The 19,831-nt window shown below is 44.4% G+C and overlaps 1 protein-coding gene across 11 annotated transcripts in view; it reads right to left on the bottom strand.

Annotated features, from left to right (window-relative positions):
• Positions 1-19,831, bottom strand: part of hspg2 (heparan sulfate proteoglycan 2) — a 79,340-nt gene that overhangs the window by 19,124 nt on the left and 40,385 nt on the right. For 6 of the 11 annotated variants that reach the window (XM_068306608.1, XM_068306644.1, XM_068306627.1 and 3 more), the window contains exons 21-51: positions 19,559-19,620; positions 19,245-19,385; positions 18,940-19,113; positions 18,500-18,679; positions 18,292-18,410; positions 18,098-18,209; positions 17,471-17,584; positions 17,179-17,306; positions 16,686-16,772; positions 12,158-12,228; positions 11,993-12,060; positions 11,735-11,875; positions 11,348-11,539; positions 11,114-11,152; positions 9,883-10,164; positions 9,746-9,778; positions 8,868-8,948; positions 7,929-8,021; positions 7,759-7,851; positions 7,382-7,612; positions 7,180-7,293; positions 6,975-7,102; positions 6,657-6,743; positions 6,499-6,557; positions 5,415-5,579; positions 5,199-5,309; positions 5,017-5,117; positions 4,739-4,919; positions 2,767-2,826; positions 829-951; positions 87-239 (exon numbers count right to left, since the gene is read on the bottom strand). In XM_068306608.1, the coding sequence (XP_068162709.1) occupies positions 87-239; positions 829-951; positions 2,767-2,826; positions 4,739-4,919; positions 5,017-5,117; positions 5,199-5,309; positions 5,415-5,579; positions 6,499-6,557; positions 6,657-6,743; positions 6,975-7,102; positions 7,180-7,293; positions 7,382-7,612; positions 7,759-7,851; positions 7,929-8,021; positions 8,868-8,948; positions 9,746-9,778; positions 9,883-10,164; positions 11,114-11,152; positions 11,348-11,539; positions 11,735-11,875; positions 11,993-12,060; positions 12,158-12,228; positions 16,686-16,772; positions 17,179-17,306; positions 17,471-17,584; positions 18,098-18,209; positions 18,292-18,410; positions 18,500-18,679; positions 18,940-19,113; positions 19,245-19,385; positions 19,559-19,620 (3,723 nt within the window). The remainder of the gene's footprint in view (positions 1-86; positions 240-828; positions 952-2,766; positions 2,827-4,738; positions 4,920-5,016; positions 5,118-5,198; positions 5,310-5,414; positions 5,580-6,498; positions 6,558-6,656; positions 6,744-6,974; positions 7,103-7,179; positions 7,294-7,381; positions 7,613-7,758; positions 7,852-7,928; positions 8,022-8,867; positions 8,949-9,745; positions 9,779-9,882; positions 10,165-11,113; positions 11,153-11,347; positions 11,540-11,734; positions 11,876-11,992; positions 12,061-12,157; positions 12,229-16,685; positions 16,773-17,178; positions 17,307-17,470; positions 17,585-18,097; positions 18,210-18,291; positions 18,411-18,499; positions 18,680-18,939; positions 19,114-19,244; positions 19,386-19,558; positions 19,621-19,831) is intronic. The other 5 variants (XM_068306617.1, XM_068306653.1, XM_068306661.1 and 2 more) reach the window with 5 other exon arrangements.

Genomic DNA, 19,831 nt, shown 5'->3' with positions numbered 1-19,831 from the left:
CATTCTACCCACGAGGAGGTGAGTCCTCACAATGACTGGAAACAGAACCGAAACCATGTGACAGACTTTCACACACATAAACGTACTTTGAACTATGAGTGAAACCCGTGATGTGTGCTCTCCGTGAGTATTCAGGGCCTTGCAGGTGTATTCTCCCTCATCGGCCGGTTCCACCGCCATGAAGGTCAGTACGCCACCTCGGACCACCGCTCGAGGACTCATTCTGTTCCCTGGACCTCCTGCAACAACCACAGTTTTATCCTGGATGTAGTTTCACTAAATCGTACCACCCCTTGTTCTAGGAGGATGTTCATTCCATGGTTTCATTTTATGGAAAAAAAAAAAGCAAATCCCAGACATGCCACAAAACTGTTGCTATCTAAAATGTCAACATTCCCACTTTAGGAAAGTTGAAAAAGAAAAGACAAAGAAAACCTAGTTAAAATTCCCTTTTCAGATCAAGAAGAGGAGAAAAATGCAATCACTGAATTCTGAGGATAATCATCTGGAACCAGGAAACAAACACAACACCATCAGAACTTTGTTGGTCCACCTCTTCATGGCTTCTGCAACTCTTCGAGGTGTGGAGCTCTTTTTACCTGCAGACTAACCACGAGATTTCTGATGGAGGTGATGGAACTGCAAATACTTTCTTCAGAATTGAGTGCTTATTTTTCCCTGTGCAGAGCAGCTGTAACTGACTATGACTTTCTATCATTCTTGTCTGGTGTTGTTTTGTTCTACCAAATGAAACAAGCGAATGAAAACCCCCTCTATCGTTTGGCCATCAGTTATATATCTGAACAAGACCTGAACCAGACAGCGTACCGATCCATTCAGTGGCAGGGGTTGGGCTCCCAGTCGCCATGCAATGAAACTCTGCCCGCTGGCCTTGCTGGACATTCAGGACCGAAGGAGTGACGGTGGCCACGGGTTGGCTCCCCTCCGCTGCTACAGAAGGAGACACAATCAATCAATGCTGGAAGCTGAGAGAGATGCTTCCCAGAAGAGAAGTCAGGTGTAATAATGATGACTGGTCCGTGGGTGGGGCTGGAGGCCACAGACACAAAGAGAAAGTGATGGCCTCTGCTGGTGCCCCCATCCTCACCCTTTGCAGTCTGGATCCTCAGAGCAGATGGAACAATGAAAGATGGCAGGCGTGACCTCGGGGCATTTTACTACCCGTGTCTAGATGGGTTTGCATCATTATAGGTGGTTCAGCAAAAGAAAAGTCTTTAAATCAGGACTAGACGCCGCATAAACCCGGGTCTCTAGCAGACTGGGCGGAGCTTTGACTCTGACTTGAGATCCAAAGCTCCAGCGCAGCAGAGATGTTTGGTATCCAGTATCCAGGTGTTTTATAGTCGCTATCGTGAGTTTGGAGAAGATCTATGCCAGAATCAATCAAATGAAAAGGGTTTGTTCCTAAGAATTTCTGTCTTCATTTCCTTTAGTGGTATCTATGCAGGAGGGTCCATTCTACTTGTTCATTGGTTTATATGTCCCGAGACAACAGAGACTTTAGCCTTTAGCTCTACTGTGCGACACTGCTTTAAATGACAGGAGTGATGTCCAAACTCTTGGCTCTTGTCATTTTTAGTAGAATGGCATGTACTGTACATTGGTACAAGTACATTGGTACATCTCCTGGAGATTGAGTGACTTTGCTATCTGCTGCTGTTAGGGCAAAATAAATGTGAATATGAATATAAATACAAATGAATGACTGCAATTTCCAGTCATGAGATTCATCCTTTGGGTACCAGAACCAAACCTGGATACCACTGGAGGAAAGGAAGGGAAACATCTAACGCTTTGGAGCTACAGAATTTTCTACTTCACTTGTTCATTACACATTAAACCTGAAGCTGGGCGTCTCACTCTGGACACGTTCTGCTATCATCTGGACATGTTCTGCTATCAGGTGACGAGGATGATGGGATGTATTAAGCACAGTATGATGTTTGAAGCCCAGAAGATGACTATTTTCCAGGATAGCATGTTTCCTGGGGAGAAAAGTGAAGAAGAAGAGTGCAATGTGGATGAAGTAGAGGAAGATGAGACAGAAAGACGGACACCTCTGGACTCTGAATGTGGAGACATTGTCACCCACAATAAAATTCAGCACACAACTCCAGATTATTATTGTCTATCAGAAGCAATCATCTAGCATATGGTTTTAACATATCCCTCTGTAAGGATTGATCAATGAAACATAAAGCTGCTTAATAAGCTGCTTTTAGTTATCTATTGAATAGTTATCTATTCAACGAAGTTAGTTTTAATTTTTGTATCCAAATTCAACTTGAGTTATGTCATCTTCAAAACCAGCTTTGTGACAGAGAAGAACATTCTCTATGTTTACATCCAGGGTTAAGATCTTACTCTGGAGATCCTGATTGACCTCTTTAAGTGACTCTACATTCACGAGGAGTTGCCCATGAGAACGATCATGCACATGTTCCTGCAGTGGTGTACCCCAGTGAACCCAAAGAGCCGGGTGGGAGGCGCAGGTGATGTTCGTGTACAATCTTTACAACAAGACGAGTGCTTTGGCGTCAACCTTCACATCTAGATTCTGTTACACTAACAGCGCATGGCACCACCTGGACCATCTGGTGGAGGAGTGCTGATTGTACATGGACATCGCCGGCCCACCGACATATCCCTGCTGTGGAAGATGAATGCATGCATGACCAAGAAAGGGAGAGGCGGGCCCGTCCCGGGAGCCCGGCACAGAGGAAAACCATGCCCATGCGGACTTACGCTTTCTGTGTCCTTCAAACATTTCATAGGCTGTGTAAAACATCTGAGTCTTTGAGGCCTCTGGAGGTGTGGGAGGAAAGGTAGGAGGTGGGGGGGGGGGGGGGGGCAGGGACAGGTAGGTCAGCTTTCAGGGTAACAGCAATTTACCTCCCACTTCCCTGGAAAACACTTATCCATCTCCAATTGTGGGCCGAAGGTGGTTCAGTCCAATTCATTCCAGAAGTGGAGCCCATTATGAGCACAAATCCTGAACGTTTATGGGGTGCCGTTAAATTAACAGGGACATGATAATTTATTGAGACAAAAGGAACTCTGCGGAGTGAAGTATGGCTCTGAAGCTATGAATACCAAGTCAAGAAACACACACACACACACACACACACACACAAACACACACACACTCTCTCTCTCTCTCTCTCTCTCTCTCTCTCTCTCTCTCAAGCAGCGTGACTACATAAACTGTGCAGTAGCACAAGAGGTTATACAGCAGCGTAGCCACACACAACACATGCAGGTTTCAGGTTAGATGCAGGAAGCAGCTTTAAACACTAGTTTCATTTCGACATACAGCTTGTGGTCATCTGAGAACAATAAAGGAGCCCCTCCCACCCATGAATTAGCCAATCACTGAGATCAAGTGTCGTGATTTTAATCAATTTCCTCTTTTCCACAAAATATTTCACAGTAAAGATAAATACATTACAACGTGACTTGTTTACATGACATCTTTAACAGGAAAGGAGGAAGTCAAACGTTTACAGAAGCACCATTGGGGACATTTTATTGTCATGACGTTTTGACTCCTAGATGAGAAAAGATAAGAAATAAAATGTGATGTGACCTGTGATGGTTGGCTGTAAAATGCTCTCAGATATATAAAAATATTTTCTTATAAAAACACTTGAATTGGTCTCAACATGATTCCAGCTTACAACTTTGCCACGGATAATGACTTAAAAAAATTCAACCAAAAATAAAGACATTTGATTTCATGGAAACATTTCAGAATAACATTTTTCAGTCAATAAAAAAAAGGAAATGTGCCAGCTTTGACAGGACGTAAATAAAAATACCAGAACATACAATGAGAATGATTCCTGACAATAAGATGACTAAATGAACACGGTTCCTCTTTTCCTGCTGTTTCCCGTCAGAACGACGACGTGAATGGATGCTGACTGGAACATCAGTGAAGATGTAGAACATTCATGAGGAGCTGGGTTCCTTCTACTGGTCCTCCCTTCCAGATACACTGCAGCCCTCTTTGAACATCAGTGGTGACGTGCATGAACCCCCCCATCCCACCCATCATCTGATACTCCAGGTCAGGCAGGAAGGCTTTAGGAACCCATAGTTAAAGACACCAGAACCCTCTTGTGAAGCAGATCACGCTTGTGAAACCTCTGACAGCAGAAACCCACGACTTCCCCGGCAATCAAAAAGCAAACAAACCATCACCGATTAATCCACCCCCCCAGCAGAAAAAAAAGCAAACAAGAGGACACAAACAAAGTCTGCAGGAGCTTCAGGAGAGCGTTGGCACGAACCCATGAGTCCCTCATGTGGATGGAGGAAGTTTGAATTTGGGTTAAATCTAGAACTGAATGTTTGACTCAACATGTGGAAAATCTGCACCATCCAGTTTTGGTTTAACCAAACCCACAAGCTGTAGTTCTTCATCTAGTCCAGAAACACACACTAACCACACAACACACTGACCAGAGACACACAACATACTGACCAGAGACACACAACAGACTTTAAGACAGATGAGCGCTGTGATAGTGACACAAGGTTGATTTGTGTCTGAAAGCAGAAGGCACAAGCATTTGGAGTTAGAACTGCAAGCTTATACTGCTGTTAACCCAGAGTGTTTACAGTGCATGATGGGAGATGTAGTACCACAGAGAAGCATGCACCACTGCAAGCTGGAAGGGGGACTAAATGGGCCCGTACTGATGGGGTTGCAAACCTGGCACGTAGAGGAAGGCACGGCCCTCGTCCATGGCAAACATGTTAGAGCCAGTGCAAATGTAGACGCCTGCATCCTCAGGCCGAACATTCTGAATGGTGAGGATGCCGTTGAAGTCCATGGCCCGGTTCGGCAGCTTACGGTTGCCCATCCGCGTCCACACCAGAGTGTAGGCCGGTGACTTCAGAGGGGGAGCAGATTAGCACAAGAAAATCACAAGATGTGAGGAGTCGAGTGGAAGAACAAGGCCCCGAAATGTCCAGTTGAAGCATTCATACCTTGCTCTTGGCCGTGCAGATGAAGCTGGCAGTAGCCCCTACCCTCACAGTCTGGGTTTTTGGCTCCTCAACTGTCACCTCAATGGGTTTTGATGGTACATCTGATGGAATGGAGAGAGATGGTTGATGTAAAAGAGTAGATTACCGACTGTTTGCACGTCAGGTTGTGACACAATACACACTTGTGACGACGATTTCGGCGTGGCTCCTGTTGGTACTGCGCTGGTCTCTGCAGGTGCAGACGTAGACGCCGGCATCGCCTGGCTGGACGGTGGGGAAGTACAGCTCTGCTCCTGCAAGTACAGTTACAGGTCATAATCGCACATGACAAGTCATACTGCATGGGGAGGCAGTTACAGGCAGTTTTTGTGGTTCATCAGAATGGATTTTCAACATACCTTGTCTGCGTCTGTCAGCACTGCTGGAGATGGGCTGGCCATCCTCTCTGGACCAGTAGAAATAGTGCGGAGGATTGCCGGACACCTGACAGCGAAGGGTGACGGAGCCGCCCTTGGTAGCCAAGACTTTCTCTGGGTAAACCTTCACCACCAGGGAGGCTGCGGCTGTTAAGTCAAACATTCATTAAACCATCAGGAATGATGTTTGTATGGAAGTCAGGCAGAGCCTTTCGTTTGATCTCAAAAAAGTCAAAGTCCCTTTTCGCTCAGGATTGGCTTTTTTTTTCAGCATGAACATTGGACACAGAGCTAATGCTAGCCTGGCTCTGCTCAAAGCAAATCTGAATACCTGATAAAGAGGCCAGCTGCATCTCTGTTCCCTCCTTGTCAATTTATTGAGCTCGATGCGATTTATAGCCAATAGGGTGGTACAGGTTTTGCTGCTTTGGATGACTCTCAGTGAAAACTCTCTCCCATCTGAGATAGTCTTCAGTGCGAAAAGAATCTCAAACTTCTCAAACCACCTGTCTTCCCTGGCTAAAACCTAGAGAGGACTGCCCTAACAAGAGTGTTTTGTGTCTTTCAGGTGCAGGCAAACTGCTGAGTCTAGTCCTGAGGAGTTGTCTCTCCTTGTGGAGTAGATGTTTGGTCTCCAGTGTAGAAGTCAATGCATTCCTGTCTGCACTGGACAGAAGACACTACACTTCTGTTTGTGGCGTTCTGTCCTCAGGGTGGACCAGCTTCTGTTTTGGCATGTTTCCAGGTTTGAAATGTATAAGAATGCTCTTGAACTTTTCTAGACCACCAGTGATGTAGGGGATATGGAGGGGATTACATATGAAATGAAAATGTAATAAAACAAGCCAGGAGAAGTCAGCCTGCAGCTGATCCAGAAAAGACTTTGATGTTAAAGTGCATTGCAGGGTTTCATCCTGTTTTAGAATTATCTGTATTTCCCAACAGCTTTGAGACACAGTGAAAATTGACAGTAAGCAAGAATTTACTTTTATTCATCTCCTTTCTGTTTACATAAGCACAGTGTTGACATTTTCTATGTAACATAGACACCTTGAGGTAAACTCACCATCGTATGGATGACACTTCTGTCTCTCCTGAGGGTTACCAACATATCCAGGAGCACAGCTAAGGATTTACACAGGGAGAAACATGATTTAAATAGCTTGATAGGCCTACAGAGTGAGCATGTCAGTTTGGACTGTGGTTAGTGTTGGATTCTTGTACCGTTCACAGTACTGGCCCGTGTACCCCGGCTGACAGGCAGTACACTGGTAGCCTCCATTTCCCAGGCTCTCACAGGTCGGGGAGAACCTGCCACAAAAGAATCCAAGCAGAGATATAAAATCTGCACATTTCAGCAGGAAAGTGAAAACACAATATTTCTTGTTTGAAACAGCTTCATTTGTGGCAATAAATGAAACTGCAGAATTTACAGGGCAGTAAATTTTGCTCAAAACAAGAGCAAGGGAGGAAAATAAGGAGGCGTCTGGAGCTATAAATGGATGTGGAATGTGAGTTCTTGGTATCCGTGCCAGGACTCACTGGTTGTCCGGGTCAGTGTGGGGGCAGGCACAGGGCTGGCAGTCCTCTGGAGTGCCAACGGTGGGGTCGCCAAAGAAGCCGGGAGCGCACTGCTCACAGAGCTCCCCCTGGGTGTTGTGCAGGCAGCTCTGGAAGGACAAACATCATGTTCACCACGTCCATCCCATCAGGTGTGAATGCCAGTCTGCTGCATCTGGCGTCTTACCGTGCAGATGCCAGTCTCTGGGTGGCAGGAGTCAGAGTGTCCATTGCATTCACAGAGCTCGCAGTGGCCAAGATATAAACCTCCTCCTGTGCGAGTATATCCTGGTGCACAGTCCTGCAAGCCAACGGTTTATGAAGCACAATCACTCTGCATTCCTTCCAACCAAAGCAACAAATCAGGAAAATATGGAGTAGATTTTGACCTGGCAAGAGAGGCCCTGGTATCCAGGTGGGCAGCGGCACTGCTCCACCTCCAGGGCCTGAGCCAAGCCGCTGTAGTTGGGCACTGCCACTTCCATGCTGATGTCAAAGATGCTGGAGGACCTCATCTCAGTGGAGTAGGATGCTCGAATCAAAATGTCATCCAGATCAGCCAAAACCATCATCAGGTGCTCTCGAGTGGCGGGCATGCCATCAGGACGACGCCAGTGTTCCTGAGAAATTAACGAAAGCTCGATGTGGAATCAATATTGTTTCATCATTGATCTAGACCAATAAATGATTATTTGTCCATCCCCTAAGAAATCAGAGGCCAACTATGGCTCACTTTAGAACTTTTTTTTTGCTGAGCTCTGCTCACCTCTCTGAACACTATTTCAAACTGTTGGGTCTCCCTGCCGCCCTGCTGCCTCCTGGGCCAGGGCTTCGTCACCACCAGAGTGATGTCATTTCCCTGCAAGAACACAAATCAGTCAGGAAATGATCTGACTCATGGGAGAAAACTGTGAAGCACCACAACGGCATACTCACAATAATCTGGACATCAGCATCATCTATTGTTGTTCCTCTCTGACCCGCCACATAGGAGATGGTGTATTTCAGCTTTCCACCGTATGAACCCACCTAAACATGGTTAGTAGAGAAAAAACTGTAAATCTTCAATAGATCAAGCACTGCTGCAAACATTAATATAAAAAAACCCAATCCTTTATTCTTGGGAACGTTTGAGGTAAGAGGTAAGAATTAAATCTTTGATGCATGACCAGGTGATTGGGTGTGAGTTGTTGGTAATAGTTTGATAATCATCTTATATTTCAATAATGGCTTTTCTTTTTAGGATTTGATCCTAAGTTTTGATTTCTTATGCACCTCTACTTCTTCACTCAGTTTCATTGGAACCCATCAAATAATAAGACAAATCAAACCTTATTTCACAATATTCAGGAACGTTTAATACAATCCTGACTCCGCCCCTTTATTTGGATGCACCTCAAACTTTAACAATTGATTCTTCAGTGTGTCATGAAAATCTGTGTCATCCCACCAATCAAAAAACAGAAAAGACAAAAGGAAAAGAAAAGAAAACAAGAGGAAAAAAGCCAGGAGGAGGACTGCATTGAAGTGATTGATTGATCTGATGGCTGTTTCCAGGATTAACCAGCATTCTGTTTAATCTGTGAAATTGTGACCCTGAAGCGACGCCTTCCTCTCATTTCTTTTGTCCAACCAACAGTCAAAAACAAAGACTTTGTATTCACAACCACGAATGACTAAAACAATCTGAACCAAAAGGAGGGATGAAGAACAGGAAGTCAACAGGACGCTTGGAGGAAGGGTGTGAATGAACTCGAAGGAGAACTGATTGTGGACACATGGGGGTGCGTGATGGCTACTGAAGGGGCTGTACTTTCTGTGACCCCTACCGGTCGACCAGAGGTCAGGAGGGGAGGAGGGGAGGTCACCCCTTACCTTGTCCCCTGTGAACTGGGCTGGGAGCTGCCAGTAGAGCAGATCCTCCTGGTGCAAGCTGAAACCTTTGACCAGAGCATACTGAGAGGCAGAGGAGGAAGGAGAGGCATGACAACATGAGCCACACATGGAGAGAGATGGCCAAGCAAATCACACGCAGGCAGAGGAGGCGGGCTCAAAACAGCGTGTAGCACCAAGCTAAACACTTTAACTACATGTCCTCTGGTGGGATTCCTATTAAAGGCTCCATCGACAGCAGAGCAGTCGCTGTGTCTTGTCTGACAAGTGAAACAACAGCTTTCACAGCACATAATGTCAAAATGACAGCGTCGGCAGGAGGCGTTTTAACCCAGACAACAACATAATGACAGATCACAGGAAAACCAACGCGTCTCTGAAGACAACAATTACAGTGACAGCATAGTGTGGGAGCGTTTCGCTTAACAATGAAAGCTCCACTGAGACAGCCTTCAGAATCCTGTGATGTGTCCATTGTTTGTGTTCTACATGACATCAACAGGTCCTGATCTCAGTGCTGTTACAAGTGAAGGACACATTGACAGCCCTGATACACCAAAGGACACGTGGTTGTTCATTCACCTTTACACCCAGCGTTCCTCTGAGGAGGTGCTACAACGTAAGCCATTAAGTGAACTAATCAGATGCACAGCTTCACAAGGAAAGTACTGTCAAAGCAAAAATACCCAGGCTTCATCTCAATCATTGGTCTCATTACAATTAAAAGAGTTTTAAGGATTCCATTATACCAAACGTGAAGATGAAACCTGGATTATCAGGAAGCTTGTATTTGGATTCAAGGACATTCCTGATCTTGAACGTAAATAACATTCAACAGTCTTTCAAAACTTTGTACAAACCCTAGAAGAAGTCTTTCTCACTGTGTTCTCGCTCTGACGATCCGGGCCGGAATCCAAGGAAAAATAAAGGAGGTCACCAATGTTGTCATTAAACAAAAATGATTGATAAACCTCCTGCCATTTTTGACAGGGACTACCTGCAGGCGAGGGGCGTGGCCTGGGGAATAGGACTGGGGTCTGGTTGGTCTAACCGAAGAGGAGATATCAGATGTAGGAGAAGGACGGGGCGAGTTACGCAAAGACCATCGAGTGGACGAAGAGGAACTCCGGCCACGGGCAGAGGAAGAGGAGGATGAAGATGAAGAGAAAGAGGAGGATGATTTAGAGTATGAGGGGAGGGATGGAGGGGAAACAGATCGTCCACTGGAGAAGTTAGAGAAGAGTGCCCAGACCTGATCGTCCAGCTGTCTGACCTTACCCTGGAGAAGTAGAACAGTGGGGTAGCAGAGAGACAGATGATATGTAACCATGTAACCATAGTAAACTTGACAGCTCTTCGATGATGGGATGTACATGCTGAAGCATGCATTTAATGTATGGTACTTGGAGGGGTTTGGCATACAGTTCTGGTCAAGTGCTCAAGCTGCATAGGTCACACAGTTTAAAACCAACTTCAAAATATTCCTGACAACAAACGGTCTGAAAAGACGTTCACCTCAGTCAACATTCATCAAACCGAGACGATTCTCCACGCTGCTGCATGCAGGAGGCGAGTGGACTGATCCAAATGTGTGTTAGTGTTCAACGTGTGAGTGCCTTCACTAGAACTTCACTAGAACCATCCAGGGTTTACCTGCATAGTTCTTGAATCTGGTGGTGTTTCTATTTTCCAAAGCCACTAGGTTCCAAATGGAAGCATCTATCCTGAGCCACTCTACTGTGAAGCCCGAGTCGTTCTTGCTCTATCGATGTGGAGAAAACTCTTTCATGCCTTTCCCAATCAGTGAGCTGATGGTATTTGGGAGTGTTATGGCAACAGTCTTTGAGCAAAGTTAAACTGTGTGAAGCTCTTTAATGGAGCATTAATGATTGATCAGTTTACATGGCTCAAGTCTTGTGGAGCAGAAGGCAGTTTTTGTCTTTAATGTGCAAGCGGTTAAATGTAAATGTTTAGAGTTGGCCTACGGCTGTTAAATATCAGCCTTTTGCTGTTAAAGATGAGCTTTCTGCTGTTGAAACCCATGCCTTGTTTGAACAATACAATAAACAACAGACCATTAATAAAATCCCCAAAAGATTATGTCTATCCAACAAGTATTAATCTGCACACCATTATGCATAAAGTATAGCATCCAATATTTTCACCCAAAGCTACGATTGTCATTTCAGGCATGCCAGATGTTACAGTGGCTTATGGACCTACTGCACCTGGACTGTCCGTTTATTGCGAGCAAAGACAGAATTTTTCTGTACAGAATGGAGGGAGAACACAGAAAAGGATGTTTGACTGAAGAGAACAAAAGTTGAGGACTCAAGTTAGACAAAGAAACAAGTTTCTTTGGGTGATGCTCATAATTTGCGTCGTTTATGGGTTCAGAGTCGTGCATGGACCCATAAACAACTTAACACCCTTTGCTGCAGTGTATGCTGTTTGAAACTAACCTTGTCTCCCTGGTAGACCCCTGGAAGCTGCCAGTAATGAGGTTCCTGTCCCAGGTAATCAAAGTTGCTGTAAGACAGCTGAGTGCCTTCAGTGGAAACCTCCACACTGAAACCTGTGGAGATGCGGTTGGTACGTTGTCGGTTTACTAGAGCAAAGTCCTGGAAGTTCCCTGGAGAGAAGACTGACGACACCTGCAAAAGCAGAATAAACTTTGTCTTGACCAGAATAAAGTCATCTGACCAGGATAAACTCCTCACGACCACAATAAACCACCATGATGCAGCCTGGATAAGGTGAACCAAGTCTACACTGACACAGCTTTAACTACATCTGGTTTGGTTGATCAGATGTGTACTGTTGTGTCAAGAACCAATCATGCGATTTACCCGGTCTCTATAGTAGTTGGAGCTGGAGCACTGCTGAGTCACGCCCATACAGAAACAGGACAGGCAGCCATCTTTGTTTTCTGGGCTGAGATGGAAAGTTCCAGACTTACAGTTGGAACAATACGGGCCTTCGACGTTCATCTACAACACAGCATCAAAAGAAATAAAACACAAGACTCTCAAGTCCGGCCAAGTTCACCGTTATGGTGTGTGTGTGTGTGTGTGTGTGTGTGTGTATGTGCGTGTGTGTTTGATCACCTTGCAACGGCATACCCCCCCAGCATTACAGCCTTCACTTCCTCTTTGGTCACAGCTATAGCAGTTACCTGTAGTGTGAAAGGAGGTGGTAGTCACTACCTGTCTATCCGTCCATCCATCTATCTACAATAATATTCTATTTATATAATATAACACAGTTTGTACCATTGACTTCATTGTTGCCAACACTACATCTCTGTCCAACCAGTGGGTTTCCGGTAAATCCAGCAGCACATCTGAAATCAAACATACATGTTTAACTCTTGTCTCATGCAGAGGAGGATCTGAGTTTCAGCCCAGAGCACAAAGAAGAGACACTTCAAGAATTATGACCTTCTGTAACTCTTCTTGACCCAAAGAGGTCGACCATAAAACAAAGGAATGTCTCATCCAGAAAAGGAACACAGATATTCATCTCCTAAGTCCAGACACATCCACCAACACTCGTCTTTCAGTCACGTGACCTAATGATGACAGACACCCAGCTTCAGCTTTAACTGTAAACAGTTCCCCAAAGAAAAAAGGGTAAAAAAACAAAAAAAGACGGACGAAGAAAGATGACCAAAATAACATGCCTCAGATGAGTCCATCTGTCATGTGACATACCGTTGAACCTGAGGAACAGGCGCATCCGAAGAAATAAAGGGAAAACGAAAGCTGTTAAAAAGAGCGTTCAAAGAGGTGCAAATAGATGCTAAGTGAGTTATTTTTAATATTGGAACATTGCCAAGCGTTAAGCTTTTTACCCAAGCAAATAATGCAACTGGCATCAGCACAAAAGCAATCTGACCTAAAAGTAGCTGCTGTCAGTCTTACCTCACCTGTCCTCTGGTAGATCCACTGGTCAACAGCCAACAAGAACACTTCCACGCTATACATGTGTTTTCAGACTCCATTTTCAAAGTAAATCCTGAGATGTGCAGTAGATTTAAAGTCTCTTAAAACCAGATTTACAGAAGGAGAACGGATATCTCTTGTCGAATAATTTATCATAGGGAAATAACAAATACATTAAGATAGGTGCGTGTAAGTGAAAACAGATAAAAACAAGATAATCAAAGGCCATGAAGAAAAGAATTACAACTCAGGTTGACACGAAACAACAGATTATGGTCTCACGTCATATTGAACAAACTAACATCAATAAACAGCTAAACAACAACAGCATGTTTCTAGCATATAATATCACCATAGGACAGTTCTTCAGTGATGCACCAAACAAAGGAAAGGAGACCCTCCACTCTTACAACTACTGGCCATAAAACTGACCACAGATATTCATTGTTCCCAGAAGATGAATGGTGTATTTTCAGTAAGACTTAACTTTTTTTTTATGATGAAATCAAAATGAAAATATAGACAGCTACATATGAAAGCTAAACATTTTATCTTGAATCTTTGATGATTATCTGCTTCAAACATTGTGTGATTAGTATGTTGGCATTGTATGATTTGCTGATTAGAATGATGTCCACGTGAAGCTAATGGGAATGTGCTGCGCATACATTTTTGACTTGAAAATGAACTAGCAAAATTATCGAAGAGCATCATCTGAAGTCAATGAATGAAACAAATGTCATGAGGTGTCCATTGGTTTGAGCCAAGTTGGTCACGCAGAACAATCACACTGACTAAACAACATGATGGATTGTTTTTCTCTTTCAACCTTTTCATATTAATGCGTTATTACTGTAGTGTGTGTGACCACTAGTGGGCAGTTAGGGACCAGTCTAGTCTGGAACGCAGTGGTTCTTTATTGCTGAAACACTATCATCTAATCCCGTGTTAGTGTCTGACCTCACTCCTCCAGGTCCTGGTAGATGTGAAAAAAGTCAGCTGGACTCGTTCTGAATTTCTGAATGGCTGGAGGGGATACTTAGATATTTATGTATTGGTGTGTGACGATTGTGAAAGTTGAGGTAGTCTGGCTATGACACAACCATATATACGTTAGAGGTACGGATGCCAACATATCGCTTCATGGAAGGATTTTGTGCAATAATTACGACTATAATAAAACACATCTGAGTTTCCAAATGACAACCTTATATCAGGATGATATCAAACATTTGGAAAGTCCTTTAAAAAGTACACCATTTCATAAATTCAATCGCTTCATTAATTTCTATTGACATAAATAGATAATGAGCTTACATATATGTGAAAAAACAAAAAAACAAAAACTGAACACAGCCCTAGTACTCAGGGATAATCTTTATAGGAATGGCCAGCCTTCCCACAACTACATGAAGAGAACTCTTCCCATTGTTTTTGCGCTTTTGAGACTTGTGAGTTCCACTTAACACCTTCAGTAGGTCCAAAACCTGTGATTGAGATTTTGTCTTCTTCTTCTTCTTCTGGAGTTTTTTTGTAACTTTCTTTGCAGTGGTAATCTTGGTTTTGGGGGGAGTTGAACTTGTTCTCACCAATGGCTTCAACTTCTTTGCAGTAGTGGTCGTCCTTTTAGGAGGAGTTGGTTTTCTTTTTTCTGCAGACGTCTTTTCAGTCGTGGTTTTGGAAGGTTTTCTTGTGACTATGCTCTTTGTGACAGACTTTGTCCTATTAAACGAGTTGCGCTCCATTTTTGTCGCATTCTGGGTAGATTTACTCTTGTGTTTTTCTAACAATTTCTTTGAATTGGACTCCGGAGCCTCTCCACCCTCTGGAACTTCTTTTAGAAGTGGTGCGTCTGATCTGAAAGTCTTGTTCCGTCCATTGGTTTTTACAGGTAAAGCCTGATCCTTTTTATTCTCTTGACGGGCCTTTGCAGGATTCGATTTATGAGATGGTGGTTCCAACTGAAATTTAGTGATAGTTCCTTCTTTTTTAACTTGGGGTGGGTTTGTGTTTTTCACAGTGGACCTTCTACCATCTGTTTTTTTTACTTCAGACTTCACCGTAGCTTGGGATGTTGCTTTTGAAGTAGTCCTAGGTGGAGTCAATGTGGTTTTCAACTTGATTGCTGACCTTGTTGAAGCCCAGTGTTTGGGTGATGAAGTGACAGACTGATGTCGTCTTGTTTTTTCTGCTGATGTCCTGAAAGTTCTGTCCCTCCGAGAAGCAGAAGTGGTTTTTTTAGCAGGGAGAGCTGGGGTAGGAATGCTTTGGGGTGCTGTGGCTCTGCTGAAGAATGGAGTTTCCGTCGGCAAAGTTGTGATTGGAACCAGAGGTGTTGACTGCAGGGGTATTTGAAGGACTGTGGTGTTTGACGGCAGAGCCCTCCTTTCCTGGTACGAGTGAGAAGTGTGTCGAGCACGTTTCATCTTGTTCATCTCCTGAGCCAAGGCAGTGAAGCCATCAATCAAGATCTCCAGCCTTCCCTCCAGTCTGCTCAGACGGGTCTCCATGTCAACGTAGCTCTTCTCCAGTTCATTAACATTCTTGGTCTTCTCCCCAGCAGATTGGATTGCAATGAGCTCCTTCAACTGAGAGCTGAGATGATTCTGTTCATCCGCTACGCTTTTAATGCTCTCCTTCATATCAAGAGTGTTTCTTTCCAGCATGCTTAGGCGTTGGTTGAAGGTGTTCAGGTGAATCCGGAGCAGATGCTGGAAGCTGGAGTGTCTGTTCTCAGGGCTGGGTGTAAAGCGTGGGGGGAGCCTGCTTGCTAATCTGTTGGGAGTCACTGAGACAAAAACCACCCTAGTTACTTTTGTAGAATGAATAGTTTGATGTTGAGTTGGAGTAGAAGGCAAAGTTGTAGTAGAAATCCAAGTTGCTCCTACAGTGGTAGGCCACTCATCGTCTAAGTCCTCGTCGTCATCACCACTGCCATACTCTACTATCTCTTTCTCCAAGCTAAAATTGAACACTGGTTCAGCTCCACATCCAAAAGGTAGAAGGCCTTCAACTGTCCTCTCTGGGAAGGGGTCCCCACAACTGTCTGCCGATGGCTTCTCCTCTCTTAATGTCAAAACAGCAGAATCAGGCATGATGTAGGCAGAGATGTTCAAATAATCATTTGAAAGTTTGTCAAAGTCACCACATCATCTTTGCCTACAGAGCAAAGATTAATTAGGCAGACAAGAGTCCTCATAAATGCCATGTCTACATTTATGTCATAGAGCCAGAAGGTATATTTGATCTGTGCATGGAGAGAAATCACATACCAACACCTGACATTGTTGCTGCCAGCAAAGCGCAAAGCTGAAGCAGAAAGCCATCTCTCAAAAGGATTTTGGAGGTAAAGTTAAAGATAGACGGAAGCAAAAGATCTACAGCCAACCGAACAGTTTCCTCAGGACATACACACTGTTATGTCACTAATGTGTGATTTCCACAAATTAAGAAATAGACCACCACTAAATCCCCCTTACACTGCAACAAAACACATTACATTATTTGACATTCGTACATTTTGCAAAATCAGTAAATCAAAAGAGACAATCTCCACCAGCAGCACTGGAAAAACAGGACAATGCTAAACTTCCAGGTAGGTCACAATGGGCGACACCAATTCATGCCCCCCCATCCTTCAACTGACACAACTGCAACTGGATCAAGAGAGATGCAGACCACAGACATGCTTTACATCCCTTTCCTGTGAATGAAACCACTTGTTGCTATTGCCAGCCCCCGCAGACCTTGATGACCGCCTTGCTGCCCAGTAACCCCAAACACTGAGCAGTGTCCAGAGACCCTGATAGAAAGAAAGTGAAAAAGAGAAAGTAGACAGAGAGGGAGGTGGGTGTACCTTTCACAGCGCCGGCCGGTGAATCCGGGGGGGCAGTTGTCACAGGTTGGCTGACCATCAGAATCCAGATAGCAGGTGGAGGAGAATCTGCAAAAAAGAGGTGCACAAGTGGTTTATTATGGGATTTGAAATGTTTATTTCCATAATCTATTGTTACAGTAACTGCATAAAAGTGACACAAGGGTAAAAGACTCATTTGTGCTCAATGCACAAATGCCAATGAGTCCATTTCAAATGGAAGAATACTTTATAATGACAGGAATTTTAAAAAAATCCACAAGATGGCAGTGAAGAAGTCTAATATCGCAACAGCCAGGCTGTCTTTATTTTTACACTTCACTTTTCTTCTTCATTAGTTGTGGCCAGGGTCTCCCTCCTTCAACTGTAAGCTTGAAGAACGGATGCACAAGTACGATGAGGGCTTTGAGATCTGTATCAGTACCCTCCACCTTTATCGTTGAGCATAAATGAGCCTTTACAGACATGAACTCACTGGTTGCTGGACGAGGTTCCAGGACAGGGGCACGGTTGGCAGGCCTGAGCACCGCCTGTTACTGGGTCTCCATAGTAACCAGTCTGACAGCGATCACACCTTGGTCCAGCCGAGTTGTGGAGACATTGCTTTTGATCAAGGCGTACAAAATTATAGAAGACGTAAGATTCACGGAACAGTTGCGAGGGTGCTTCCACATGTTTGGATTTGTTACGAAACCATTAGTGCATTCCACTGCAAAGATGAAAGATGGGTCAAAGAGCAGAGACAAGAAGAGTAGCGTGAAACCTACCAGACAGCTGCCGGTCTCTGGGTCACAGCTGCTAGCGTGACCGTTGCAGTCACATCTCTCACAAGTGCCCAAGTAAAGGCCAGAGGCAGCGCGAGTGTAACCGTCTTCACACTCCTGCAAGGGGATGGGAACAAGCCTCGGGTGAGACAACGCAAACAAACTGATCCAAGACAAGCTAGAGCGTATCTCTGCCTTAAACTAAACCAGAATGGCACTAAATGAAACCCCTGTCAAGACCAAAATCCCTGATTGCTCTGTTTATAAATGAAGACTTCATGAATAAAGTTTACCTCTAACAAAAGTATATTTTAAACCAGCACATTGTGGATTACTGCATCAGACTATACTCACTCATTGATCTCAAGCGATAATTACAGGATCTATGAATTATATATCCTGTATATCCTGTAATCCTAAGGAATGTTCTATAATAATTTAGATTTGCCTCTTAATGTGAAGCTGAACAAAAAAATACAATCTAGTGGCTTTTAATATAAACTGTCAGTTTGCTCAATAATTAATGGTACTCCTATCATACTTCAGTCCGATGCTGAGCCATCTCCATGAAAACAAAGTAGACCCTATTAAACAGTTAAGGGTCTAAAGATAAACACTCAAAATGTGTACCTGGCAAGATGGTCCTTTGTATCCCTGAGGACAGGCACACTCTTCCACCTCCAGGGCGCGTTCATGACCAGTGGTCTGAGGAACAGCAATGTCCATCCTGATGTCTGAGATGCTGCGTAGCACAAAAACACAGCATTAACTACACATTTTATATTCTCCGTTAACCAAACTGTTGGTATCACGTTCAATCGTACCTGCTTTCAACCATCTGGTTGGTGTAGGAGGCCCTGATCATGAAGACGGTGGTGTCAGCCAGAGCCATCAGCAGGTGCTCGCGGGTGCATGGCTGCCCATCGGCTCGGCGCCACGCAGACTATCAACAAATTAGGTCGGAGGACAAAAAAGACGTGTTATTCTTCTCATGCCGTGAGGGGATTCAGCTCCATGAACAATGAAAAGCACCTCTCTGAAGGTCACGCTGATGGCTTGTGGAACACGGGCGATGGGTCTGGTTTGAGAGTAGTGTTCAAGGAAGATGCCGTTGCCCTGGAGAACCACATCCGGCTGACCGTCGATCATCAACGAGCGCTGGAATGGCTCAAAGCGCACAGTGTAGCGAAGCTCCCCACCATAAGCCGTCACCTGAGAGCAACATGGTGAAAGAAGAAGCTCACCTTAACAACACTGAATAGTGGAAAGGTATTTCACCCCTATGATCCTGTTGGGGTGGGGGAGTCACAAGACACTCATGTTGGTCTTGACTATGAATTCAAGCCAAAAGCTTCAAAGGACGCCTGCTGTGCGGATGAGTGCAGCTTCAAAACATGTTGAGACACGAGACATTCACGCTTTTTTTTCCTGTTTCCTTCCTCGCTTTTGCTTCTTCATTGTTGTCTTCTCACCTTATCTCCTCGAAAGCTCTCAGGCAGAACCCAGTAGTAGATGTCACTGGGGACACTGGAGAAGGAGCGGTAGACAATTTCAGAGCCACCCCTCTGGAAGATGCCTTCAGAGATAGTTTTGGTGTTGGCGCCGTTGGCGAGAGAGAAGAGCTGTCCGTTGATGCCTCCTCGCACCTGATAGCATACATGCAAGATCCAGATGTGACCCCATTAGGGTACAAACGCTATTTGCTTTTTATTACCTTCAGCAATTAAATTATTCACTGATTGAAGTCAAACCATGATAGAAAAAATATGTTGGCTACCTGATCTCTATTCCAAGTGGAGCTGGCACATTTCTGGGTGACGCCCATACAGAAACAGCGTAGACAGCCTTCCGAGTTGTCCTCTGATAGGTGGAAGAAGCCGGCTTTACACTCGTCACACAGAGTGCCTGCCACGTTGTTCTTTATGCACAGAGAAACACAAACTCATTGAGATCTCAGTTCTTTCATAGAGGATGAAACAAATAAAATCCTCACAAACTAAAAATGTACAAAATATCACACTAAGTGGTTATAAATGTGACTTAGCAGTTAACCATACAGTGTGTCTGTATATTTTTTATATCTACATGTACCTTGCAGCTGCATGGTCTGCTGGTGGAGCTAATAACTCCTCTGTTATCACACGTGGCACCTTCTGTAGGGGGAGAACACCGAAGATGACATATGGGGAAAAAGAAAAGCACACCTGGGAGTGATCCAACCATCCTGCATACCTGAGACATGACCACACACTGCCTGCGATAGCAGCAGGAAAAAAAACACACTAAGGTAATGATTACACACAACTAGGGCCTCCTCTTGCTGAAAGACCGAGGAGGTAAAACAATCCAGTAGCAGCTCCTCCT

This window comes from Antennarius striatus, chromosome 2 (assembly GCF_040054535.1).
Source record: "Antennarius striatus isolate MH-2024 chromosome 2, ASM4005453v1, whole genome shotgun sequence".
NCBI classification, from domain to species: Eukaryota; Metazoa; Chordata; class Actinopteri; order Lophiiformes; family Antennariidae; genus Antennarius; species Antennarius striatus.
Note: the sequence above shows the minus strand (reverse complement) of the source record. Positions and strands in the feature narration are given on the sequence as shown.